This window comes from Glycine max, chromosome 4, assembly GCF_000004515.6.
Source record: "Glycine max cultivar Williams 82 chromosome 4, Glycine_max_v4.0, whole genome shotgun sequence".
Lineage (NCBI taxonomy): Eukaryota > Viridiplantae > Streptophyta > Magnoliopsida > Fabales > Fabaceae > Glycine > Glycine max.
Genome location: NC_016091.4, coordinates 49,143,725 through 49,163,853, shown reverse-complemented (window position 1 = coordinate 49,163,853; position 20,129 = coordinate 49,143,725). Strand labels below are relative to the sequence as shown.

The 20,129-nt window shown below is 34.1% G+C and overlaps 3 protein-coding genes across 11 annotated transcripts; all 3 read left to right on the top strand.

Moving 5' to 3' along the window:
- Positions 1-1,925: 1,925 nt before the first annotated feature.
- On the top strand, positions 1,926-3,221 carry LOC100808430 (phytolongin Phyl2.2). The gene has a single exon (XM_003523314.5). The coding sequence runs from the start codon at positions 2,158-2,160 to the stop codon at positions 2,803-2,805; it is 648 nt and encodes a 215-aa protein (XP_003523362.1). The 5' UTR covers positions 1,926-2,157; the 3' UTR covers positions 2,806-3,221.
- A 3,440-nt stretch (positions 3,222-6,661) lies between these two features.
- On the top strand, positions 6,662-10,468 carry LOC100807894 (PP2A regulatory subunit TAP46). Its single transcript, XM_003523313.5, has 9 exons — positions 6,662-6,919; positions 7,008-7,130; positions 7,912-7,998; positions 8,133-8,237; positions 8,327-8,488; positions 8,884-8,919; positions 9,002-9,073; positions 9,532-9,812; positions 10,081-10,468. Exons 1-9 carry the CDS (start codon positions 6,839-6,841, stop codon positions 10,328-10,330), a joined length of 1,197 nt encoding a protein of 398 aa, XP_003523361.1. The 5' UTR covers positions 6,662-6,838; the 3' UTR covers positions 10,331-10,468.
- Positions 10,469-13,030: 2,562 nt separating this feature from the next.
- LOC100807704 (myosin heavy chain, striated muscle) lies at positions 13,031-17,174 on the top strand. 9 transcript variants are annotated; one of them, XM_041015051.1, is made up of 4 exons: positions 13,031-13,047; positions 14,315-15,495; positions 15,600-16,510; positions 16,702-17,174. In XM_041015051.1, the coding sequence occupies exons 2-4, from the start codon at positions 14,349-14,351 to the stop codon at positions 17,044-17,046; spliced, it is 2,403 nt and encodes an 800-aa protein (XP_040870985.1). In that variant the 5' UTR covers positions 13,031-13,047; positions 14,315-14,348; the 3' UTR covers positions 17,047-17,174. The 9 variants fall into 9 exon arrangements, with proteins under 9 accessions (XP_040870985.1, XP_040870982.1, XP_014630426.1 ...); XM_014774940.3 differs by lacking the exon at positions 13,031-13,047 and adding an exon at positions 13,221-13,506 and having other exon boundaries at positions 14,321-15,495; XM_014774939.3 differs by lacking the exon at positions 13,031-13,047 and adding an exon at positions 13,221-13,506.
- Positions 17,175-20,129: the final 2,955 nt, after the last annotated feature.

Sequence of the window (20,129 nt, the reverse complement as noted above, 5' to 3'; positions counted from 1 at the left end):
GTCTTGTGCATGCATCTCTTTGATATCCAAAGGCTGACCCCACCCACTTTTGTCTTAGCATTGTTTAGGCAACTCCCTGCTAGTTTACAACTAGGGGTGGAAATGAGTCAAGCCAAGCCAAGCTTTACTAGGCTTGAGCTCGACTTGAGTTGAACACGTAAGGCTTGAATTTGGCTCAGTACCTGTGATAGGCTTTTTTTTAAGGCTCGGCTCGGCTTATATAAAAGTCTGGCTTGACCCACGAGCCTATTTAAAAGTTTGCTTAAAGACGTCTTTGATTAATTAATTATTTTAAAATCTAGTGAAATACTAACTAAAAAAAGAAACTTATAAAATTTCCTATAAGTAATGTACAAATCCAAAAATAATTGATAAACAAAATCATATTAAATTCAATTCGTTAAAGCATAAAGTATATCAATAGAAAATAAAAAGAGCATAATATTAATAAATGTATGAATTAGAGATGATTTGCAGAAAATGAATTTTATCCTACGTGAACAGTGTGCATGAACAGTAATAAAAAATGGAATTTTAAGATTCTAGAATTATTCTCCTCTCCGAAAAAAAAACTCTCTAAACTAAAACCTTGGTGCTGTTATATAGGTCCTCAGCCTCAAAGCTTACAAATCTATTTTAAGTCCAAGCCCATAAATGAAATAAAATAAAATCTGGACAAGATTATAAGATGGGATGAAATAAAACCTGGACTAAATAAAATCGAGATAGAATAAAATCTAGATAAAATAAAATCTAGATAGAATAAAATATGGATAAGATAAGATTTGATAAAATAAAGTTATTATTATTATTATTAGTTAAACAAGTCGGCTTGTCAAGCTTAACAAGCTTTTTTTATGATTTGAGCTTGGCTTTTTTATCTAAAAAGGCTTTTTAAAAAGCTTGAGCTTGACCTTTATAGTAAACAAGTCGAGCCGAGTCTTACATAGGCTGAGCCAAAGAACCCTCGACAAGCTGCTCGGCTCATTTCCACCCCTACCTGCAACCCAATAATCTTTGGATCACTTTTATCTAATTCATTTGGCGATTAAGTTATACTAGACTTGATGAGTGATTTTGACAGAATATATCCTACAAAAGGAGTAAAAAAATTTAAGTGTGATGAGGTATTATACAGAATACTAGTTTTTTAGCTGGTCTAAATAACAGAAACTTGTGGAGGAAGGACTCAAAGGAGGATACATCATAGTCTTATTAAGGAGACAAATGCTATAATTTATGATGGTCATTAAAACAATATAGAAATATGAACATTTTTTAGAATTACTTAAGTAGGATAAGACTTGAGGTTTTTAATATAATATGTTGCAGTAAAAAAAAAATATAATATGCTAAATTTTTGTTGAATGCTATATCGTTTTAAAAAAAGCATATAAAGTTAAAGTTGTTTGACTTATTTAAAAAATATAATATAATATAATGCTAGTTTTTATTATTTTTTTAACGATATAATTCTTAATTGTAATTTAAAATTTAATTTAATTTATTTAACATTTTTAAAAAAAATCAATATTAGTGGTTAATTTGTTATTTTTTATTAATTTTTATACTAGAAAAAATTGGAACCTATAATTTTATCTTTTTTTTTTCTTCTATCATTAAATCAATCTTATAACTCTTAACAATTAATCTTAACAAATATTTAAGTTTAAGTTAAATCAGTTAATTTATAAGTTTTTGTCCATCTTCTAGTTTTTTATAAAACTAGTTAGTTTTACTACAACATAATCTATATAAAAATAAATACTTATCCTCCACGTTACACAAACTAAAATATTAGTTAGTTATTATAAATAAAGTAACAAAATAAAAGGAGTGGAATCAAATTTGTTGCTCAATTTTTAAAAAATCCTTTTACGGAATACTAGTAATAATATTAAAAAGTGATAATTTTAGAAAAGAATAATGATTGATAGTGGAATCGTGATGCCTGAGAATTGTTTAATAAGGAGAGATGTAAAGAAGAGAAAGGCAACAACAGCAGATGGGTTGGGGCAGAAGAGATAGGAGGACAAGTTGGTAATTTGGTTGGGGTTGCGGTTGCGGTTGGGCGCGGTGCGTGGCCACCCTTGTTTAATTTTTTTCAAAATCCCTAATCTGAATCCCAATGCCATTGATGTGAATTGGTGCAAAGCAATGATTTCGAATCCGGAATTGATCCACTACGCCTGCATCGCTCGATCGGAGACTATCCTGGGGCAGCACCAGAGCGAGAAGGAGCCCAACATGGAGGCCTTGGCGGCCCAATGCGTGGCCCAAACACCTCCCAACCACTCCCTATTCTCCCACACCGTCAACCACCGCACATACACCTTCCTCATCGACCCTCCCTTCGTCTTCTTCTCCATCTCCCACCACTCCCTCCTCAAATCCCAAACCCTCCCCTTCCTCCACCGCATCAGATCCTCCTTCCGTCAAACCCTACCCCCCACCAACAATCACCACTTTGCCCCTCTCTCCTTCCAATCCCAATTCCACACCATCTTCCAAAACGCGCTTCACGACAACAACAGATCGCAGCAACAACAACAACCCTCTCCTCCTCTCAACCCTCCAGCTCAGGGCTTGAAGAAAAAGAAAAGGCCCAATGACGCGCCCGCCACGCTCGACGTCTCCGACGACGCCGTTTCGCTCAAGCCCCAGCTCCACAACCACAGCAACAAGGCCAAGCACGTTTGGAAGAAACACGTGTGGGTCCTCCTCCTCCTCGATTTGTTCGTCTGCGCTGTCCTCTTTGTCATCTGGTTGTGGGTCTGCAGCGGCTTCAAGTGCATGGCCTATTGAATCATCCAATCCAAATTTCTAAACACTCTACTTTTTTTTTTCTTCTCTCTCAAAATTGAAAAAAAAAAAAAATAAGTTCACGTTTTTTCGGGTTCGTTTTTGTCCCTTCTTCTTTCTCTGGAGGTAGGGATTTTTAGCTTCTTGTTTTTTTTTTAAAAAAAAATATTTTATTCACACTTGATAACTGTGAAAGTTGCAGACTGCAGAGAGAACATACGCATACCTGTTATGTATATGTAATATGTAATTGGGGGGTTTCGGTTTTCTTCTTCTTCCTTCTTTTTTTATCTCCCATTTCCATTGGAAATTTCCTTCTTTTTCTTAATGGGAATTGCATATCCAACCATCAAGGATCCATCTTGTTAACCTATCATGTTCAATTGTGCAAAATTACAGATTCCACGTGTTGACTATCATATTATACTTTCTTTTCTTCTCTGCTTGCTAAACATTGTTATTACTATCGTAACTTGATTTATTATGCGATGCGGCATGTCTCGTATTTGGTTCACGGATTGTTTACTGATTATGTTAATTCGGGTATTTGTTCTGAACTTTGATACATGTGACTGTTCCCATGTATTGATATGAAGGGTGGAATTCTGTTTTAGAAACTGCAGAGTGAGTGACTGATCAATTAGGGATTCTATCCTTGTCAGTTGTCATACAGTTAATTTCTCTGCTGTCTGATGTGGTCAAAAGATAAGTTCTGTGATTTCTATAAAGGTTACAAGGAAAAAAAAAAAAAAAAAAACCAAACCCGTTTGGCCATATATTTGGTTGGTTTGGTATTAATTAACATTTAGTAGGAATTGTTCCTAAAGATCTTTAGTTATAGTTTGATTGATCAGTGAACGTACATGCTGTTAGGTTGGGGGTTTCGATATGTAACTTTCACACCAGATAGTCAGATACAGCAGGAGTAAATTTTTTATTTTTAGTTTTAAAATACAATTTCAAAACATAAATGTGTTCGGTAAAATTGACACTGAATTTGTTAATTTTTAATAATTTCAAAACTAAAAACAGAAAATCATTCGAACGGGATACTAGCTATTGTGTCTTTAGGGTCGGTGTGGTGGGATAGGGAATGGCAATTTTTGTGCTGGCACATTGATGTGGCCAACTATGAAGGATCCCTTTTAGGGTTGGTTCATGGTCGACAAAAGAGTTCAGTTTCAGGGTTACCAGCACATGGGCAGCGAACACGTTTCAGAGATAAGACCATATGGATGCCAAATTATGGGACTAATCAACAATTTTATTTAGGGGGGAAAAAAAACTGCAATTATTGTGGCAAGTTGGCACTCGAATATTAAATATTTTAACAGATGCGGCATAACAAAACAATTGTTAGCTTGAAATATCTGATTGACGTTTCCAATAGTGTGTATTTGCATTAGTGCATATGCCTCCTTTTCATTATCGATTGCGTGTTATACTTGACATTAATGTCTAATATCTATCCAACTCCATATACTTTCTCTTTACCTATACGCTGTATTTTGAACTCTTGAACGCTCTCATGCTATACACAGGTTAAAATCTATATAATTTTATCATCTGACTATAATTAATCATACATCATTAGCTGCATATACATTTATATTGATTTGAAGATAGATATGCTTGGGTCAGTTGTATGGATGACCTTTTCTAGTATAATTCAAAATTCAGAAGGCATTTTCTCATTTTACACTGAAGTTTTTTTTTTTTTGTTAGCTTTTGATTTTTACACTTATTATGTATTTTTTATCATATGAACATGAAACCAAACATGATATAAATAGTATATATAAGACAAGCGACAACAACGCACTATTCAATATATGTCTTTTGATATACTTTTTCTATTGCATTTCTAATGTTGGTTAAAATTTGTTATAAAAAAAAACAAAATCACTAGTGAAAATCATTAAATATGAAGTGGGTTCCCCAATTTTTTTATAAACAAACTGGAGTTTTTCTTCTTTTTTTCTCATGAGGTGATTTAGACTTAAGATCAATCCATTTTAAGTTCAATATCTATTAGTCTAAGTGATAGAGAATTTAGTTTTATTTAAATAAAGTTTTGGGTTCCAACATTATGAATAAAAAAATATACGCATTCAGAGACTTCATATTTTGTCTCTATCGAATTTTTGAGTTCATTGAGATCCAATGTGATTTCCAAATCTGAGACCAAAAAAATCTATTTTAAGATATCCCATGGCAATAGCTCTTTATCATATTGGCTTTGAACTGCTTTTAGAAATCTTTATTTCACTTTCTAAAGTTTTAAAATTAATTGATTATACTAGAGTTTTTTTTTTCTGTGAATGATAATAATAGAGAGTTGTAGTAAGGGGAATTTTGACTTTAAAAAACTCGTTTGCATTAAAAAAAAGTTAACAAACGTTATATTAATTTTCTTGAAAAAAATTAATATTTTAATATAAAAGTATAATTTAATCATATATTAAAAATGAGTGTTATTTACCCAAAATTAAAAACTCTCTGACAACGGCCATGAGGTTGGCACTAAATAGGCCATAGATTAGTTGACATTAGATGGGCTTGTGTTCATAACTTTTTTCAGTGTTAAGGCATGCCTAGATCATAGAACTAATGGTTGAAAGCCCGTACAAACAATCATTGAATGTCCTTGTCATGTCAAATGAAATGGACTTCTGAATAAAATAAAAAATGAATCACATCCTACCTATAATACACCGTGGAATCCTTCCACTGGATGTTTGGGCAAAACTGAATGCCTATCATTTTCTTTTTTGAATTTAAGTGTATGAACTTTCTATGATCAGATCATCGTTACTTGTAACTTAAGGATTAATGTAATATAAGATCTTGTTGTATAAGTAAAAAAATGATTTATTTAGTGAAATAATTTTTAATTTTTTTAGTTCATAAAATTTCTTTGAACCAATTACACAGTGATGTATTGCATGTGTTATTAGTGTCTCTCCCTATGTATGGATTTGGGTAACACTCATAAACTAAAAAAAATCATTGTTACTTGTATCATATGCAACCACTTTTGATATTCATGTAGTGTAAACTTTTTCTTTTTCTCTTACTAATTTTAAAATACACATAAAAATATAATTTTGTCCCGTTATTCATTCACACGTATCTGAGCAATAATTAAAAAACAGCAAAGAAAATACGGTTCTTTTTCACTAAGCAAAACTTCATGCCACCTTTTCACATTGAATTATCGAATAAACTTTATGTTAGTATAAATTGAAGGGTAACTTTTGTTTTGGCTAAATTATACTTTTAATTTTTTATTTTTTTCATTAATATTTAATTTAGTCATTTACATTTTAATTTTGCTTCAATTTCATTTTCTCATTAATTTAAAATTTACATTCTAATAATTTTAACATAATGACCATTAAAAATCATCACAAAACAATACTTATAATTTGAACATATTTCTACATTTGTAATTAACAAAGTGACATTTTTATTTATCACAATAATTAGAAATTACAAAAATTTAAAACATCTTTGCAAATAATGTTAAAATTTCCTTGCTTGATTTCTCTCGTACACTTCATTGAATCTAGAAATTGATTGAGGATTATTCTAGATCGATGTATTCCAATTATAAGACCTTAAATTTTGTAATAGATAAATGTCTACATGAAAGAATTAAGTGGATCATGTGAAACCCATGCTTTTTTCAACCTGAAAACTTGACCCAATCCGTTTTTTTTTATTGGAATGATTTTCTTTAATATGTTGGTTATATGGAATAAAAACTAGGTACTCTTATTTTTCAATCATATTTTTACTTTTATATCTTTGATAAATAAAATAAAAAACAGTTTTTTGAAGGTGATATTTTTGTTTAGGAAGTGGCAAGGTGTGAGTGGAGGGCGCATGTGTATGTAGCGTGCACCCTTCCACATTCTTTCTCGTTCTCGATCTCTCTCGATTTTTCCTTCCCTTTTCTCCATAAACGAGGTGCTTCAGATTTGCTCATAATAGGAGGGAATCGAATCGAATCGAATCGAAAGGAAAGTGCAGAATGGATGACATGCCGTTGCCGGCGCTCTTTGAGCAAGCCCGCAAGATCCACGCCGCAGCCACCGATTCCGGCGCCGACCAGGTACGCTATACTCTTCTGTCTCTCTTTTTGTTTTTGTTTTTGTTTTTGTGTTCTTCATCGGATGGATATGCTTTGTTTTGGGGTTCAGGAGGTTGTGAAGAAGGGGTGCGAGGCTCTGCATAGATGCGAGGACATGGTCAATAATCTAGGTTTGTTCTCTCCCAACGAGACCAAAGAAGATATCAGCACCACGAATCTCAAATACATTCTGGTTCGTATGTTTGAGTTTAGTTACTTTTACTTTTAATTAACGCCATTATTTTATATAATCAAGGAAAATGAATACCACCATGAACCTATTTAGGTCGTGTTTGGAAGAGTTAAATAGGTGTTTTTACTTCATAGCAATAGAGCCATCGTTGGAGAAATTATTTTTAACTCGGACACTCCATCAAAACATGTCATGTCGTGTCGTGTGAGGCAGTAATGTGCAGTTAGGTTAAGTTTATGATGCTTTTAGAGTGAAACTTGAACCATAACTGTTTCATGCTGAAAATCTGTTATCAACAAAATCCAAACTGGAGGAAAATGGTTAGTGAAGATTCTTTCAATATGGTAATTGAAACTTGAACTAACTTTACGTGTGCCTATAGGGGCTTTATTTCAATTTCTTGTTGAATGGTTTGGATTGCCATGCTCAGCTGCTATTCAGCTTCTTGAAAGATTTAGTGGTGGGTTTACTAATGGAATGAGTTTCATTACGGGAATGCTTGTTTTTATGCTGTTCCCCCCTGAGCAACAGAAAAGGAATGTGCAACAATTAGTACCAACAAATCCAATCATCACTATGCATTTCTTCCCCTGATTTGTTGAACCAAGTATAAGGATATGTATAAATGTGGTAAGGCTAGACATATGCACCACCCATGGGATATTTGCTTCATCTGTTTTAACTTCTAACTTGTACAGATTGGTAAAGATAACTGAGTAGTTAATACTTAACAATGATAGCCTTTTACTATTTTACTAATTTCATGTCATAATTACCTCAGGTGCCATTTTATCTTGCGGAGTTGACAGAAAAAATAGCACAGGATGACAGGATACAGATTCTAAAGTCTTCCCAGGCAAAACTTAAGGTGAGAGCTGATCTGTAGAAAGGAACCCGCTCACCTTTTCACAACAGCCAATTCAACATAATATGGACAATTCCTTATTAAATTTTCATAACTTTCATTTCAATCAATGATTACTGAACACAGCCTTTTTGTAGGAGTTTATCTCATTTTGTGAAGCAATGGAGCTGGTCCCAAAAGAGGAGTTAGAATCTTACATTGATGGGGCACCAAAAACTGTTGCTGATCAGAGGGCCAGGAAGGTGTACATTTTTTATTTTTTTTTGTATAAATTATATAACATGATTTTGTATAGAATTCAGGCACTATAAGTTTGAATCCTATTGTGCAGATCGCTAGGTTCAAACGTCAGAGAGCTGCAGAATCAAAGTTGTTGGAAATAAAAGAGCGAAAGGAACGACGTGGGCGTTCTACTAAAGCAGCTGCCCTGTCCACCCCTGTTGAGGCAGGAGAGGAAGAAGTATTGGATGATGATGGGGAAGAAGAAAGAGAGGTTTGTGTCTGATCTGCTATTTATTTTAGTGTAATACTGTATTTTGTGAGCTTATGCTATATATATGTATTGCTGAAAACCTGTTTTTATGTGATTCATCCGCTTCCCATTAGATGGGCATAAATTCAGCTTACTTCTGTAAACATTGGTAATTAGCACTCACTGAATATATTTCAAAAATTGGGATAAGCTCTTAAAATTTGGTTTCTGAGACTTATAGTGGTCTTATATGTTGCCTGAATGGATTGTGATTTATGAAATGGATTTTGGCTGTTTCAAATGCCTTAAACAGTGTGTGTGTGTGTGTGTGTGTGTGTGTGTGTGTGTGTGATTGCTATGAAGTATGAACTATATCTGCTCATTGTAGCATTCATTTATTTTTCCCCCTTTTTCAGGCTTGGATCACTACCATATCTTTGGCAATCTGTAAGGTTGGTTTGTACTTATGCAACAGTTTCAGTTGTTGAAGCTTCTGTTTCCATTGTTCTCATGTTTATCTTGTGCCATATTCAGGCACTAGATATGCTGGATATGTTGAAGAAAGAGGAAGAGATGCTTTCTGCTGTAAAGGATAGACAATCCAAGGTAGTACAATGCTTGGTGTGTCAAATACTTCATGAAGCACTGTTGTGTGTATCTAGTCAGTCAGCTGTGGGCCTGTTGCTACTATTTTACATTGATAATATTATTACACTGGAAATCTTTATTACTTTATGAAACATTGTTGAGTTGAAAGTTAAAACTTGAAGAAATGTTACGAAGTAGCAGAAAATTGATACTTGGCTAACTTTGTTAAGAGATCATAGCATGTTTCTCAAGCCAAATGTAGCATATATAATTAAATATAATAGACAGGTTCTATTTTAAAAAAGGAACAGGAAATTGTACATTCCCATACATACTGTCTGTATATCTGGTTGTACAAATTGCATAGTATCATAAATAGCTATTCCGAGTATCCCCCGGAAATTTATAAACAGATACAAATCTTTATACTTAATTTGGTTTTATTTATTGTTTCTTATGATTTTGGCATGTTTTAGGATGGGGATAAGGAGTTCTCTAAGGATGTTCTTGATGAACGTGCCAAGAAAGCAGAAGCTTGGCATCGTGATTCTGCAGTTCGTGCACAGTACACTAGGCCATCACCACCAATCACATGTGCCACTTTCGCCCAAGATGTTCTAGAAGGAAGAGCAAAGGCTTCACAAGAACACGATCACAAGCATCAACCCCTAATATTTGGACCAGCTAGCCTTGTAAATGGAAACATAACAACTGAGAGAGAAAGAATGGCAGCTCAGGTCTTCCAACCTAGTCATAGGTACGCATTATCCCCTTTATCAATAAATGCATGCAACCTGGCTAAGAAAGGCTTTGGAATAGGGAAATATAAGTGTTTTTAAACAGACCATGTGCCCAAAAAGAGATGAAGTTTTATTTCCTTGTAGTTTTCAGTGTTATATTGCCTAGGACTCCCCATTGGTTGCCTATGATTGAGAGAGTAGAGTTGTACAATATTACTAAGGATGGACTTTACTTGCACTCTGGTTACATTTTTTGAGATGCTAAGCTGAATTTTTTTATGAAAGGATGCCAACTATGAGCATTGAGGAGGCCGGGCTAAAAGAAATGGAAATAATGAACAAATGGCAAGAGAGAAATGTCAAACTCATGGAAGAAGTCAATTCATCTTGGCACAATGATAGGAAGTCAAAGCTAGGAGAAGACGATGATGATGAAGATGATGATGCTGCACAGGAGAAAGCAAGGGCTTGGGATGACTGGAAGGATGATAATCCACGTGGTGCTGGAAATAAGAAACTTACCCCTTGTGGGTAAACTGAGGTCTTCCCTGGCTTAAGTAACGGGCTTAGGATAAAACTGTTTTTAACGAAATCCCGTAATTTGGAGTTGATATACTACTTGTAGTTAGATTGTGTTAAGATTATATGTATACCAGGATTTTCATTTGATTTACATGTGTTTTTCTTGTGAGTGCTAGTAGGGTCCTACCCTACCCCACCCGGTTTTGCATGCTCTTTCCCAAGTATATTTGTGGAATTTGTAGCTTGCTTGGCAATTTACACCAGAGGTTGCATCATACTAAATTTTCTAGAAAGACAAATAGCTTTTGAATAATTTTGAGGGAATAGTTACATCTCTTTTAGAAAGTTTTTCAGTAAAATCTTTGATTATACAGTTTAGTTGCACCTCAAATTTTACCTTTTAGAATCATGTCTTCAAAAATTTGTATTCAATGAAGGTTTTAAATGAATACACTGTGAACCTTGGTGAAATGACAATGAAATTATTAATCCATTGGTTTACATGTGTATAGGAAATGCGTGTGTATGTATTTCTCTACTATCAATAGAATAATGATAGTTTCAAGTTTTTGATTTAGTTGTTCTCTGTTTAATCGTTGAACAAAGCCAGGCGTCCCCAAAGATTTGTGTATTTTGTTCAGTGTGCAACTGTGCATGATGTATTTGAGTTGATAGGTGGTGACTAGTTTTGTTTGGAAATCGAGAAATAGATTTTCAAACTTTTTTTTTTCTATATTCACAAATAGAATATACAATCAATTCATTATGAGTAACATTTTCATTTTGGAGCACGCATATGAAATAATATTTATCTATTTAATTATTTAGTTAGCAATATAAAATGTTTGAAAGGGGAATTTTAACTTATTGATAGATCATAGGAAATTGTCAGTGACCGTGTTTTACTTATTTTAATTATATTTCACATTTAAATATATTAGGTAAAAAATTATTTTGAGATAATTTATTGTTTAAATTGACTTTTTTTAAAGCTTACTTGTAACACCAATTTGTCTAAATTTTATAGTAAACTTATTAAAAAATATATGAAGTTGTTTGCAATAATTAATTTTATATTTAAAAATAAGAAAATAAAAATAAAATTTCATTAAAAAAAGTTTCTGTTTTTAATTATAAGTTTCAAAGTTTAATATTAAAAATTGTTTTTTTTTTTTGTTGAAATTATATTATTTTTTGTATACAAAAATTGTTAAGAGTGGGGAGACACCCCCAAGGACAAGATTCTCCCAAGAATTGTATTTCAGTTGAGACCTACATAGAAAATAGAAATTATATCTGAAGATTATAATTTAAATCATCACAAACATGTTTGAAGAGTAATGATCATAGTTTTTCTTTTTCACCAATCATGTCATAATCTCAGGAAAATCTTAAACCAAACCTGCCAAACTTCTACCTATACTGAACTTCATTTCTACAGAAAATCTCTGTCCCCCTCATATTAAAAAAAAAAATAGAAGACAGAAACAGTAGCTAATAATTGCTCTCTTCCTCCCCCTCTCTAGGGAGGTTAGAGGTGTTTTTCCCTTTCTCTCTAGGGAGTTTTGATATGATTTGATGTAAAGCTCATTTATATATTTGTGCATTCACTCATCACCGATGCAGCACTGCTGTCTGTGATATCGTATCAATTTGCATGGGCCCAAAATAAGCATCACCAAAAATTCGAGATCCGTGGTGGGAACATATATAGGCCTCGATTTTCTTCCTTAAAGATCAAAATTTTCTTACACTTTGCTGTCATACTATTGTAGTCAAGAAGGTGGATAAATATCAATATCCACCGGTATGGTAACCCCTCCAAGCTCGCGTTATCTTTGAAGTTTTAAAATCAAATTTCAGAAGAAAAAATTATAAAAAAGAACATTTCTATAATGTATTGGAGAATTTGAAGCGACATTACCGAGTTCACATTCCACTATCAGATCTTGAATTTTCGAAATTATAAAACCTTTATATACAAAACTGCAAAAGGTTGGGTGAGTCATCCTCCGGTCAATAATTAAGGCAAAGGTATATATGATATGATATAGCTATACATACATAAACAATCATTGTCGTCCTCTTCCAATAAAAATATCAATGATACTTATGTCTGGCTGACTCTGCTATTAATTATTGAATAATCGTTAAAAGAGTCTAGTAAACAATAATATTTCCACGGGTTTATATCAATTGTTTGAGGTTGAGAAAGTTTTTATGAGTCAAAAATCAAAATTAAAATATAATATTAATTAGTGAAAAATTCATTGTAATGTATTATGTATAAAAAAAACACATTAACCATAAAAATCCATAAAAGTTGAAAAGAAAACATAATTGAAGTTCTGTTTTTCCTTTGGTACTAGACTTTATTGGACTTAGAAAAAGCCACCTACTTAAAGTATCTCAATTTTTTCTGCTATGTATTAAAATGTATATGACCCTGACATTCATAATTTAGTTTGTTGTTGTATAGCTTTTGTTTAACAGGTTCCAGCTTTTGCACATCTCAATTCTCAAAAGGAAACCAGTTAAATAGAAGCTTCAAACATATCCCTCTAGTGCATTGCGGGTCCATCATGACCGTTGACACCTTTATTGCTTGGATATTGAGAAATATGTACTGAACGCAACATATATTTTTGCCCCACAACAACTATCAAGGATCTCAGATATTGTAGAATTGGTGGCATCTCAACATATTTGAATTATTCCTAACTTGTGAAGGTATTATATTTACATGGATGCAAACAATTCCCCAGTAATCGTAGGATTAATTCACGCATAAGATACGTGGTCCAGGAGAAGGTTACTAATTCGCTTGTTTGTATTGTTGTTGTTATACTATATACTACCAATCATGACAGGGACCGAATTTTCAAAAATGGGTAAACCACGTTGCAAAGCAACCAGCACTTGTTCTCAACTTGTATACGTATAAGGAAAACATAAAAATATACTTTGTGTAACTGCTTCCATGCACTTTCATATATGTACTGTCCATGATAATTTCATTTTTTATTTTTTTTATCTCCTGTTGAAACTCTAGCTTGATCCCTAGGAATCAAAGCCAGACGTATCCGACTCAATCAATTGAGCTGGACCCTTGACAGTTGAAACTCTGGTCTTGCAAGTATTTTTTATTACAGAAATGTCTTATTGTATATTTTAATGATCAATAGACAGGTAAGCAACTCTGAATTTATTCAATATTCTAAGCCAAATTGATTTTGGATATCTATTCTTTTTGTTGCTGAGTTTCTCTCTCTTGAAATTAATGGTGACAAGCATCCAGGAATCTAGTGCTTTTGCTTGCTAAATGGTTAAGGCCTTAGGCAAAGAGAAAAGAGTGTGAAACAGTGGGGGGGTTGGTGGTGAAGAAAGGGAAAATTAAAATAAAAAGAAAGAAAGGAAGGAGCATGTGGGGTTGACAGGGCAGTGTTTCACTGAAAACCAGGGAGCATAATTCATTAGATTTCTTTCTATTCAGTGTAGAGTAGTGGAGTACCCTTTTTCAACCGAATGTGCAGTGTTACACTTGTAAGCGCCCATCTTTCATGGCCCTTTTATAGAAGAAGACACCTTTGACATTAGTTTACATAGAGCTTTGCTGTTTGGTGTGACTGGTTGAGTTAACTTGTCCATTGGAATAACACTTTTTCCCTAGCTGCAGTTTCTGCTTCACTGGATGTGAGTTGCAGCAGTGGGAAGAGTAAGTTGTTGAATTTTATTTTTTTTAAAGGAAACTGTTGCTTTAGTCACATTCTGCACCCATCAATTTCACCGGGTATTGCTGTTCCTCAATTATTGCACTGCCAATGTACTAAGCCTAGTTGGTTTGGTTTTTCCCAATTATTGAATCATTTTGTGATCTGTTTTATCCGAAGTGGGTCTGTGCTTTTCCCCCATTTATGTGGTCTGAATCATGTGAGTTGTAAGGTAATGTGGGAATTACAGTCTTTGCTGGTTTTGTTTCCTAACTTTTGGTTTTCAGTTGCAGAGGTGCCAGGGAATCCGATCTCACAGGAATGGGTGAGAAGGAAGTTTCTGTTTTGGATAGAGATGGGTGTGACAACAAGAGTGACACTGAAAGCATGTATCCCATGTATTTTGGTGTTTCTTGTGCATTCTTTGCACTCCAAGTCCTCACAGAAGAACCACAAGTTGAGGTTGAGAAATGGTCTAAAATCCGTGACACAATGCTTCAAGGGAGTGCTCGACTCTTGGGGTTGGTTGTGTGGAAGCTTCAGAAGGGAATGCGAAATGGGGGAGAATGCAAACTCAAAATTGCTGAGGGAGAAATTGAGAATCTGAAAAAAATGAGGCATGAGGATGCCAAGGCCAATGAGAAAGTTGTGGGAATCTTTGCAGCACAAGAGCAAAGCTGGTTGAGTGAAAGGAGGAGACTTCGGCAGCAGATTGGGGCTCTACTGAGCGAGCTGAGAGTTTTTGAGAGAAACAAGGATGCTGCTATTTCTGAATTAAATCAGAAATTGAAGGACATGGAATCTTTGGTGGAGTCAAGAGACAAGGAGATTGAACAAGAGGAGCAGAAGAGGAAGGAGCTAGAGGAAAAGCTGAACAATGTCGAGAAGGATGCTGAAGAAACGAGAGAATCTGCTAGGCGCGAAGCTCAAGAGCATTCTTCTGATCTTAGGAAGCACAAAACTGCTTTCATTGAGCTTGTGTCAAACCAAAGGCAGCTTGAGGCTGAACTCGGTCGCGCGGTTAAGCAAGTGGAAGCTACTAGACAAGAGCTTGCTTCTGTGGAGGAGAAGAAGGAGGAGTCGGATTTGATGGCGCAGAAATTGTCTTTGGAGATCACAAAATTTCACAAGGATTTGGAACAGAAGGATAAAATTTTGTCAGCAATGTTGAGGAAGTCTAAGCTGGACACTGCAGAGAAGCAAATGCTGTTGAAGGAGGTTAAGTTATCAAAGGCTAGGAGGAAGCAAGCTGAGCAGGAGACACAAAGGTGGAAGGCTGTTTCAGAAGGAAAACATGAAAGACAATCCTTAAAAAGCATGTTGGTTAACTTGAGTTCAAGGATGGATGTTTTCCCTGGTAATAGAGGTGTGCAGCATAGTTCCACAGGGTCCTCACACATTGCAAATGAACCAGACCAACTTTCACCCTTTCCTGATCACTATTTGCAGCAAAGAAATGGAGACTTATGTAAGATTAATTTCTTCAAACTTGTATTGTTTCTGTTTGTATTTGTTGTTGGTGTATAGACTATAGAGTTGCCTTGACCCTTTGTCCTATTATTTTGTGTCCAGCCATTCCTGCTAATGCTAAGCGTTTGGAAGATTGGGTGAGAGCTGAGGCAGAAAGGTATGCAACCTTGATTGAACAGAGGCATCACTTAGAGCTAGATGCTTTTGCTGAACAAATGCGACTCAAAGATGAAAAATTAGAGGCATTTCGGTGGCAGTTGTTGAGAACAGAATTAGAAATGAAACAGATGCAGGCACATGTGGAGGGGCTGGTCAAGGATGTGACACAGCTAAGGCATGACAAGATGAGATTGGAGACCTTACTTTTGGAGAGAGAAGATGAACTGACTTCCCTGAAAGAGCAATTTGTATCAAAATTGAGGCCCTTAAAAAATAACTCAAATTTGCCTCCACAATCTTTAGAAATAGCCCAAGAGGCTGTCTGGTCAAGAGTGAAGGTTGTCAAGAGAAAACCAGGTGAAAAAGTGCTAGAAACGATGGAAACTTTGGTTGAGGAAGATTGTGAGAAGGAAGTACAGTGTCAGCCCCATGACCAGGTTAACGGTGCTAATTTACTAGTTCAATCTCCAGAAACTGAGATTGAAGAAGAAAAGAGTATTTCTAGGGAGGATAGTCCTACTACTCCTATGCAAAATCAAAGTCCAAGTAAAGTAGAAGCTGATGCTTCTGAAAAGATAGCATCTACCAGCCAGACCTTAAGTACAACAAAAAAGTCCCTAGGGAAGATGGACCTTCATGCTCTTGGAATATCCTACAAGATCAAGAGGCTGAAGCAGCAACTTGTTCTTGTTGAAAGGTTAACAGGAAGGCAAGCCAATGACGAGCATGCAGAAATTACTGATGATAGCAAAGTTGGTATGAAGGCTTATCTGTCCTTGACAACGTTGCTGAATAAACAAGTTGGAAGATATCAATCCCTCCAAGAGAAGACTGACGATCTTTGCAAACGGATGGTAAGTAAGCATTAATTCTATTTAGTTCCATTAGTATTTTTTTTGTCTCTACAATCCATTGACAACATCCTCAGAACAATCTTTTATCCATGTCAACATTTTTGGCTTCTTTTTAATACCCATTTTTGATATATATAAAAAATGGACTAATGTTAAGCATCACTCAATAATTTTCTTGCACATTATTTCAGCACGAGAATGACCTCTATGCAAACCGTGGAGATGTGAGTGCTGCAAGAGCAAAGGAGAAAACATCAACACTGGAGCACTTCCTAGAAGAAACATTTCAGTTACAAAGATACATAGTTGCAACAGGACAAAAACTGATGGAAATTCAGTCCAAGATACTTTCTGGCTTTGTTGGAGTGGCAGAAGAGATGGGGAAAAGTTCAGGCATTGACATGAACCGGTTTGCCGACAGCATTAGAAATCTGTTCCATGAAGTTCAAAGAGGTCTAGAAGTTAGGACGGCTAGAATTATAGGAGACCTTGAGGGAACTCTAGCTCGTGAAGGAATGACATGTTTGAGAAGGTAGCAACGGATTCTTGTGGTCTAGAATGGCCTTTATGTGTTTATTTGTCTATACTATACTTATATTACTGTAGTTATTAATAACATCAATTTGTATATGGATGTTACACAAAGATTCCAATGGTATTGAAACTTCCATGATTTTTCCTGTCTCCTTAGTTGACTTGAACGAACTCATAGACCCACCATATTAAAAGGTGACAGGGCATGCCCCAAAAAAGAAAAAATAATAGTAAGCTTAATGTATTTTCCTTATAGCGTTAAATAATTTGCCGTTTGTTAGGTTGGATAAATAAATGAAAAGATAAGTGTACTGTGTACAGTGCTTTTATTTCAAAATTTTCATGTTCCCATGTTTAACAAACTCGACCAAATACACCTACCTTTTTTTAATTAGCAAGATATATGTCACATCCTTTTCACTTTAAAAGCACTATGTGTAAAAATTAAAATATTGAAGTATTATGACACTTTGATCTATATGGATAGTTATCTGTGCAACAAGACAGAAGATTATTCTTTGAATCAGCTGAAAATTACACTACAAACCATTTTTTAACCTTTCTCACTTCTAATCACATGAGCTTTAACTGGACTTCGTGGAATGTTTTCTTTTTGTTGATATAATATTTCCTCCAATAAGGTGCCTTTGTATATGGTATATATTGCCGTGGTGATGTTGCAAGTTCTCTCTTCTTTCGAGTGTTGTCATGGAATAAGTCTTTTCCTCATCTGGCTTTGCAAATTGGAAAGTAGAAGAAAAGCATAAATATGAAAAGAACAACAAAAAAGTGCAAGCACCAATTCTTCTGGTCCATAAACTGACAGCATTTTTTTTTGTTCATCCATAAAAATCAAGTTTCTTTTTGGGTCGTGAAAGTGTGAAAGAGAAATGTTCAAAACATTACAATATGCTTATCTTTTCCTTTTGTTGGGCCACTATCGGTTGGATGAACCCTCAAAAGTATCGTCGTGGGCTCGGAAACCATACAACTTGCCTAAAATCTAAGAAGCAATTCGTCACCACTTTGGAAATATAACAATTTTCGGCTTTATTATAATATGCTTGGGCTCAATATCATATTCCTTTCTCTAACAAAAAAAATAAATATCATATTCCTTCTATCTTACACTCCCCAATCCCCATCACTGTTATTAAGCACTATCCAACTAGCTAATGTGGTTGTCATTCTCCAACCAATACTATAGGGTTATTTTGGTAATCCTGAAATTGAAAGTAAAAATTAATTAGGGATATGCTTTTAATATAATTTATGAGTTTTTAAGGTTGAGAAATCATTAGGTAGTTTTGAACTACTATCTATTTATGATGCAGATCAATTTTTATATAACCCGTATTTAAGTTTTTTAATTTAAAAAAAATATTTAATGATACTTGAATATGTGTCATATGGAGAAGGATTAGAATTATAGACTAAATGATATGTGTCATATAGAGAATGATTAGAATCATAGACTAAATGATGGTTTAAATCCACCTAATAATTTTTTCGTTTTAAGACTATACAAAACTATCTATTAGATATGTTCACCAATAACTACGAGGTGGATATTTGAACGTTTACTTAGGATAACCAAACATATACTTGATAGACAACTCTCATCAATATATCGCATATAGGGTGTGATTACTTTTTCGTGACATTCACAGGAACCTTTCTACTTTTCAAGACAAATATGTAGAAGGAAGAGATGTCGGATTAACCTTCATTTAAACGTAACTGAAAACAAGCGCACATGTAAATGCAGTTATTAAATGGACAACAAACTTCCTTAATGAGTTTTAGCTATTCAAATCAAACATTGATTTCTTGTCTCTTTTTTCTCCTGTTTTAAGTGTTTCATCCCTTCAACTAATTCTGCTTCTTTTTCTTTTCTTTTTTTTATATTATTATTGACCTACTACGAAAGTACTAAAGAATCTACATCAGTGAAAAGCCTTTCAAAACTCTTAAGACAGGTTGGACCGACACTATACATGATTACATGGCAAAATTCTGAACATAATTAAAGTTAATTTTATTGGATCCACATAACTTTAATTCGAATTAGTTAAAGCTTTATGTACTGGGCTTCTCAAATTTATGGGAAAGCTAGGAATGATCTTCTAAAGGCATATATATATATATATATATATATACTCATAACCATGCACTGCAGCATCAGATTGGAATTAAGACAGTGGTGAGGATGGGCTTGCTAGTCATAGTCACCAAGAATCAATACGCATGTTCCCTATATGTGCAACAGTATCTATTAGAAGTGGTTGTGATTGGGTTCGATCTATTAAGTTCTATGGAAGATGAAAGATGTTCTAGTTTCGGTTTACTTGTCAAGAAGCCCTGAATTTGGCACCCATCGATTAAAGGTAACCCTCATAGCACAAATTGTCGATGGTATATAACATTACTATTTTTAAGTTGCTTAAAATTCAATCAATAAACGAAATTGAAGGAGGAAATTCACTATATAAATAGTTGCCAGTTTTATAGCGGTGGAGAAATTTAGAAAACGAAAGCTTACTATTTCTGGTACATGTATCTCATGTGTTCCTCAGCAATAACCATCACTATACTGCATGTCCTCAGACCATATGCATATATTACAACTATATTACTTCATTTGATTTCAAATTTTCAATGTATGGAATATATGATGTGATTCGCTTGTTTGGTCCTAGTTTGGAGAACATTAATTAAGGTGAGGAACCAATAGTTGTGAGAATGAGTGGAGCAGTGGCACCTTTAGAATGTTTAGAAGTTGAGTCCGATTAAAAATAATGTCATTTACTTATGTAATGGATCGATAAAGATATATTGATAGTTAAACTTGTTTTTTTTTAAATTAAAAGTTTAATTACCTATTTAATTTTTATAGTTTTCAAACTTATCCCATTTAATTCTTATAATTAATAAGTAAATTTTTTAATCATAAGTTCAATAACTAAATTTTTTAATCTCTAATATTTATATTTTAATTTCCCAAAAATTTCTGTCCTTACAAATTTTTAACTTCATTAGTTAAAAAATTTTAATGACAAAAATCTTTTAGAAATTGAAATATAAT

Excerpts from the sequence above, each read along its gene's own strand:
- LOC100808430 (XM_003523314.5), top strand. The coding sequence starts at position 2,158 with ATGATTTCGAATCCGGAATTGATCCACTACGCCTGCATCGCTCGATCG.
- LOC100807894 (XM_003523313.5), top strand. The coding sequence starts at position 6,839 with ATGGATGACATGCCGTTGCCGGCGCTCTTTGAGCAAGCCCGCAAGATC. Across the intron at positions 7,999-8,132 it reads CTTCCCAGGCAAAACTTAAG|GAGTTTATCTCATTTTGTGA; the intron begins GTGAGAGCTGAT and ends GCCTTTTTGTAG. Across the intron at positions 8,238-8,326 it reads CTGATCAGAGGGCCAGGAAG|ATCGCTAGGTTCAAACGTCA; the intron begins GTGTACATTTTT and ends CCTATTGTGCAG.
- LOC100807704 (XM_041015051.1), top strand. The coding sequence starts at position 14,349 with ATGGGTGAGAAGGAAGTTTCTGTTTTGGATAGAGATGGGTGTGACAAC. Across the intron at positions 15,496-15,599 it reads GCAAAGAAATGGAGACTTAT|CCATTCCTGCTAATGCTAAG; the intron begins GTAAGATTAATT and ends TTTTGTGTCCAG. Across the intron at positions 16,511-16,701 it reads ACGATCTTTGCAAACGGATG|CACGAGAATGACCTCTATGC; the intron begins GTAAGTAAGCAT and ends ACATTATTTCAG.